Consider the following 7500-nt stretch of genomic DNA (forward strand, 5'->3'; position numbering starts at 1 on the left):
TAAATTTTTTTTTTAAATTTTAATATCTACAATTTTGTGTGAAATAAATTATTATTGTTGTTGTTATTTTCATTTCGGCCGAGTAATGTGGTTAGTTTGGGTTTCCCCTGCAGATGCAGAAGATCTTTAGGCTATTTATGACTGAAATTTGACGGGGATTGCACATCTATATATATATAGCTTTCTTGTCATAGGGTGTGAAGGCGGAAAGAAAGTAGAACGAGGTTGGGAGGGGGAACAAAGAAGAGAAAAGGAATGTGGAAAAGAGAGGAATAGAGAGAAAATGATTTCTTTTCCTTCAATTTTAATTACAATGATTATTTTTTTTTGTTTTCGTAATTTTCAATATTTTATTAACGACTCTCTCAATCTTCATTTATTCCTTAAATAATTATTAATTGCTGGGACACGTATTTCGTTTTGCAGCCATGATATGCTATCAAGAATATTCAATGTTCACAAACCAATGCCGTGCCATGCTTTTCTGTTAACAGTATGGCGTTGTTTTCATTTCTTCAAGTGCTTCTCCTCATATTTTCTACAGAGTTCAGAGTCAGCATCGAAAGTTATGGAATTCCGTCTATGAATACGCCTATGTAAACAATGCGATCAAAGAGAGAAAACATAGGAAACGACTCTGAACTCAATGGAAAATCTGCAGAGATAAACTTGGCAGTAAATAATTATTGTACTATTCTATATATTTAATTTCTTTATTGCCCACATAGAGGGGACAAACAAGGACAGACAAAGGGATTAAGTCGATTACATCGATCCCCAGTGCGTAACTGGTACTTATTTAATCGATCCCGAAAGGATGGAAGGCAAAGACGATCTCGGAGGAGTTTGAACTCAGAATGTAACGGCAGACGAAGTACCGCTAAGCATTTCGCCCGGCGTGTTAACGTTCCTTATTTCTTTATTGCCCACAAGGGGCTAAACATAGAGTGGACAAACAAGTACAGACAAAGGGATTAAGTCGATTACTGCGACCCCAGTACATAACTGGTACTGAATTTATGAACCCCGAAAAGATGAAAGGCAAAGTCGACCTCGACGGAATTTGAACTCAGAACGTAACGGCAGACGAAATACCGCTAAGTATTTCGCCCGGCGTGCTACCGCTTCTGCCAGCTCACCGCCCTTTTTCTATATATTCTTTACCACATTGCTTCTTCGTTTTTATCAATTTCGTTAAATCAATAACACCGTTGTTAGTAAAGGTGCCTGACTTAATGGTTAGGGTGTTCGGCTCACCATCATAGAGTCATAAGTTCGATACTCGCTGCTGCTGCTGTGTGTGTATGTGTGTGTATGTGTGTGTGTGTGTGTGTGTGTGTGTAGCCTGCAAGCACATGACAACATTCAGAATTTGTCTCAGAGATCTTGAGGACAGCTAACGCCCGGAACATTAGACTAAACACCTTGTTCGGACGAACGAGTAGAAGTTCCCTAAGTTGATGCTATATGGCGAACTTGTCAGTGGAAACCAAGACTGTAATTTAAGGATTGTGTAAAATCACCGTTGAAAGCGAGCGAAATATGAGAGACCAATTAGAAAGGCAATGCTTCTGGTCGTTAGCAATGAAGGAAACAAGTAAAAGAAGCAGTTGGTTGTTCGAAAAACATGCATTGATCTCATCGAAATATAGACTGAAGTCAGTGGCCATGCCTCAATCTTGTAATCATTCGGTGATAGACGGAAACTGAAAGAAACACGTTTTGTGTGTGTGTGTGTACATACATATACGTACGTACATATATGTGTCTACATATATATATGTAGACACATATATGTAGACACATATATGTAGACACATATATGTACGTATGTATATGTATGTACACATATATATATATAAATGTATATATAACTAAGAGCACATGTGTTTGAAAACGTTTGAAAAGGTTAATCGAAAGCGCTCACACACTAAGAAAAAACTTCTTCCAAAAAAAGTTATTAACATCCATCCTGATAAAAGACTTTATAACTTTTTTTAAAAAGATTATTTTTTTAAAAAATCCCCTTAAAAACTGGTAACGGGGTCAGGGTACGTGACTTCCAGGCTGTTTCAGGAATTGGAAACCCCCTACATACATACATCCGCCTTGCTTGACAAGTTTTTTTTTTTTCATTCTCTCTCTCTGTTTATTTTCTCTTATTCCTTTCTGTCGAAGAGCGTAGGCTCGAAACTTAAAAGACTTTTCCATTTTCCCCGAGCGTCAAACTAATATATTATCTGGCTACGACAGTTCCCAGATCTCAATGTTATTGAACATTTATAGAAAAACAAGGAGTCGATGTCCTCCATCATCATCACTACAAGAACCGGGGACTGTTTTAGCTGAAGAATTGACAAAAATTCCTTTGGAAAAAGATTCAAACTTTTTATAAGTCCATACCTCGTAGAATTCAAGCGGTAATTACTGCCAAAGACGGTCCTACTCCATATTAAAATATATTTGTTTGAAATTTTAGGGTGCTTCCATTATTTTGTCCAACCTATATATATATATAGTATGTATATTATATATAATGCTACACTTGGATCCATTCCCTGGTTGGATCTACAGTTTATACTTGGTACCTATATATATACATACCTGTCTGCGTGTATTTATAGATAAACAGACAGACAGATAGAGTAGATAGATAGATGTGTATGTGTGTGTATGTATGTATGTAAGTAAGTATGTATGTATATATGTAGGAGCACTCCGTCGGTTACGACAACGAGGTGTCCCAGCTGATACGATCAACGGAAGAGCTTGCTCGCGCAGTTAACGTGCAAGTGGCTGAGCACTTCACAGACACGTGTACCCTTAACGAAGTTCTCAGGGAGATTCAATTTGACAAGGTTGGCCCTTTTGCCAGCTGAGTGGATTGGAACAATGAAAAATAAAGTATCTTGCTCAAGGACACAACGCGTCGCCGGGAATTGAACTCACGACCTTACAATCGTGAGTCGAATGCCTTAACCACTAAGCCACGCGCCCTCATTATATGTGTGTGTGTGTGTGTGTGTGTGTGTGTGTGTGTGTGTGTGTGTGTGTGTACAAACATACGAGGGGGTGGTGAAAAGTTCCTGGCTTTGAGAGTCCCGACCTTTTCTTAAGAGTACCAGCTTTCGAGCTCTTTTACGGGCTTAGAAAACGGAAGGACCGCTGCGATAAATGTGTGGATTTGAGAGCGGAATATATTGACTAAACTTATAATTAACTGATTCTCCTGTATTTTCTTTTACCCAAAGCCAGGAACTTTTTACCACTCCCTCGATGTATACATATACTTATTTGTATACACACATACATTCGTGTATATATATATGTGTGTGTGTGTGTGTATATATGTATATATATATATATATATATATATATATATATATATATATATATATATATATATATATATATATATATATATATATATATGTATGTATATATATATACACATACATATAATCATATATATACGCACGTAGACACAATATACAAAGGACCACTCTCACATACACACGCAAACGCTACATACAACAATAACAAGAACCTACCTGATTGTGCTGGTTTAGCATCAAGGTGTGTATAACATAAAAAGGTAAGAAAGACCAGGTAACAGAAAAGGTTGTTCATCTCGGCTTCGCCTTGTTTTCTACACAATATACACCCTCACTTAATATCCGGTTGGAGTTTAACATGTGTCTTATTCTGTTATGGGTTTTTGTGTAGTCAACTCCAATCCCTCAACTCACGCCCCTCAACCCGTCTCTCTCTTTCTCTCGTACATACATACATACATATGTACGCGTGTATGCCTTCCTGTCTACTTTTGTTTTTATGTTGTTTTTTTTTTAAATGCTTTTTTTTTTTTAATTTTTGTACTTCGTGTTTGTCAATAGACAATCGATATTTTCGCAGGCCAGATCAATTGCGACACCCAACTGCCACATAAGATATTCTGACGTCGTCGAAATCATGAGTAACAGCTGGTCGCTTCTTACAGGGTGCCACGCTATTCGACTACGTTTTACTGCAACCCAACCAGTGTCTGCCGAAGAGGGAAGATGTCTAGACAGGATCGCTCGATCTGCTAGAATCTGTAGCTAAAACTTCCCTCAAGCTATACCTTACCTTCATAAAAAAGTGTGGAACATGTTGGACGCTGTACTCCTAGATACACTATGCAAATAAAAAAGTAGAATAATCACGACTGAAACTCCTTCGGCTTTGTCCAGAGGTTAGACAACAACAACAACAACAACAACAACACCGACAACAACAACGACAGGAAGTAGGTTAGAGTCAGAGAAGAGTCATCCTTCTGATTTCGGTGACTCGCACACACGCTCTCCCCTCCCTAACCCCCCTCCCCACAGAAGCGCTGTCTCCTCCCTCTGCATTTTCCACTTCTACTATAATGGCCTCTGCTTCTTGCAACCAGTTAGCCTCATGCCAGCTCTGCTGGTGAATTCCTGACCCAACACCCCTCTCTTCGGCTCAGCATTCGTATCATGTCCAACCTCGCCAGGCCCACCACTAATCACTAAACCAGACCTTCTTCTTCTTCTTCTTCTTCTTCTTCTTCTTCTTCTTCTTCTTCTTCTTCTTCTTCTTCTTCTTCGGTGTTTGGAATCTCACTGGGGCTTCCTCGTTGCTCATATCGTTCCTTCGAGGGTTGACGTATCGAAGTTCAAGAGGAGCATTAAAGGTATCGATCTCGGAGGGCCTCTGAGGGTGAAGGGCGCTGCCCCGCCAACAAGTTTAGATCCACGAAATCCTAACAGGAGAGGGGAGAGAGAGGAGAGACTGATCGAGATGTGAAAGAGAGGAGGAAGGACTGATAAGAGAAGCAGAAAGAAGAGGGGGAAGAGAAGAGAGAGAGAGAGAGAGAGAGAAGTGAAAGAGCAGGAGGGAGAGAAAAGGAGAGAGAGAGAGAGAGAAAAGCGAGAGAGCGGAAGGGAGAGAGAAAGAGAGAGAAAGGTAGGAAAAAAAGAGGACGGAATGATTAGTGAAACGGAAAGAAGAAGAAGAAGAAAGAGAGGGATGGGGAGATTAGTAAAGAACGAGAGAGAGAAAAGAGAGAACAGGAGGGAGGGAGAAAGAGAGAGAGAAAAAAGCGAGAGAGAGCGGAATGGAGAGAGAAAGCGGGTGGGAGGGAGGGAGCGATAAAGAGAGAAAGAGAGAGGAAAGAGGAAAGAATGATTAGAAAAGCGGAAAGAAAAGGAGAAAGAGTGAGAGAGAGAGGATTAGTGAAGAGCGAGAGAGAGAAAGAGGAATGAATGAGAGACTGGGAGAATGAAAGAAGAAGAAGAAGTCAGTTACATATAGATTTATCTTAAACTAGATCTCTGTGTGTGTGTGTGTATATGTATAGCGTGTGTGTGTGTGTGTGTGTGTGTGTATATGTATAGCGTGTGTGTGTGTGTGTGTGTGTGTGTATATGTATAGCGTGTGTGTATGTGTATGTATAGCGTGTGTGTGTGTGTGTGTGTAGGTAAATGATGCATATTTTTCCGCCTGTTTAATCTTGGTTAAGTTGAAGAAACGATAACAGAGGCAGGTGGAATGAAAGGGGGGAGGGGGTGGGGTGATGGCAGTGGGAAGAAGGCGCTGGGAGAGTGGTGGCGGAGTAAAGAGGGGGTAGAGAGTGGTAGTGGTGGTGGTGGGAGGAGGAAGGTGGTGTTGTATTAGAACCCGAGTGATTGTGTCTGGAACTGTGGAAACGGTGGAGTCAGTTCTAAACACTTAAAACTGCCCCCACCAACACCGCCTCCATCGTCCGCACTGCCGTCACCACGGACACCACTACTCAGTGGAGAGAAAGAGAGAGAGAGAGAGAGAGAGAGAGAGGGAGAGAGGGAGTGAAAGAGAGAGAATGAAAGAGAGAGGGGGGAGTTAGCCAGACAAACAAATTGATAGATTCATGCATCTCTATTTATAAATACATGTGCACACACACACACACACACACACACACACATATCATTATATATCATATGAGTGTGTGTGTGTATGTGTGTGTCCGTGTCCATGTGCCCAGAGGTGTGTGCGTACACGCACGTGCTTGCGTGTGTGTATATATTTATGTATGTAGATAGATAGATAGATAGATAGATAGATAGATAGATAGATAGATAGACAGACAGACATACAGACAGACAGAAGGATAGACAGACAGGCAGACAGGCAGACAGGCAGACTGACAGACAGACAGATAGATAGATAGATAGATAGATAGATAGATAGATAACTATGTATGTCATTATTCAGTTTATTCCAAGATTTCTTGCCAATAGAGAAAGAACCGGTTTCTAACCCAGATCCAGGGCTACTTCATTGGAATTTCAGCATCAGCAACAGGGTATGCGTGTGCATGTGTGCAGGGTACATGTGCTGTGTTTGGAATCAGTGCATGTGCTGATCTGTATGTTTTCTTGTATGTATGTATCCTCATGCGTACAGCTGCATGTCTGGACATGCGCATATATCTTGTACTTTTTACTTGTTTCAGTCAGCTGACGGCGACCATGCTGGGGCACCACCTCGAAGAATTTTTAATCGAATGAATCAACCCCAATACGTATTTTATTTTTAAAGCCTGGTGCTAATTCTATTGATATCTTTTGGTGGATTGCTAAGTTACGGGAACTTAAACACGTCAACACCGGCTGTCAAGTGGTGGGGTGGGGGACAAACACACACAAACACAAACACGCACTGTTTTATTGAGGGCAGAGAGTTCCAAGGTTCGTATTTTCCTTATTCGGCTGTAATATTCTTTAGTGACATGTGTCTTGTTACAAGTGCCATCGTAGGAAATCTGTCTTCATCCACCCCTAGATGTCTTTAACATTTCCTCATCAAATATAAGGCAAACAGCCAAGTCAGTGATGGAGGTGCAGCTCGTCTGGCTTACAATTTTCCCTTTTTCACAATTATGCAATAACATTTGTGGAGGCGCAATGGCCCAGTGGTTAGGGCAGCGGACTCGCGGTCATAGGATCGCGGTTTCGATTCCTAGACCGAGCGTTGTGAGTGTTTATTGAGCGAAAACACCTAAAGCTCCACGAGGCTCCGGCAGGGGGGGGGGGCGAACCCTGCTGTACTCTTTCACCACAACTTTCTCTCACTCTTACTTCCTGTTTCTGTTGTGCCTGTAATTCAAAGGGTCAGCCTTGTCACACTGTGTGATGCTGAATATCCCCGAGAACTATGTTAAGGGTACACGTGTCTGTGGAGTGCTCAGCCACTTGCACGTTAATTTCACGAGCAGGCTGTTCCGTTGATCGGATCAACTGGAACCCTCGACGTCGTAACCGACGGAGTGCCAACAACAACAGCAATAACATTTATCCTGGCCAAACTCCAGCCTTATGTCCTTTGAGAATACTGCAACCAGATCAAGGCATACTCTTGGCCTACAGTTCCAAGTCATCCACAAAGAAGCCGTCTGTAAGTTTGGTCTTTCTTCGTGTGAACCAGTGAGATACGCCTCAGGCTTCT

At 41.4% G+C, this 7500-nt stretch overlaps 1 protein-coding gene across 1 annotated transcript in view; it reads right to left on the reverse strand.

Annotated features, from left to right (window-relative positions):
* The window catches only part of LOC106879621 (uncharacterized), a 26371-nt gene extending 22532 nt beyond the window's left edge, over nt 1-3839 (reverse strand). Inside the window, exon 1 of the mRNA XM_089350162.1 lies at nt 3552-3839. Within this exon, the coding sequence (XP_089206288.1) occupies nt 3552-3630 (79 nt within the window). The 5' untranslated portion in view covers nt 3631-3839. The remainder of the gene's footprint in view (nt 1-3551) is intronic.
* Nucleotides 3840-7500: the final 3661 nt, after the last annotated feature.

The sequence above is a fragment of the Octopus bimaculoides genome, chromosome 4, assembly GCF_046866305.1.
Source record: "Octopus bimaculoides isolate indiv1 chromosome 4, ASM4686630v1, whole genome shotgun sequence".
Lineage (NCBI taxonomy): Eukaryota > Metazoa > Mollusca > Cephalopoda > Octopoda > Octopodidae > Octopus > Octopus bimaculoides.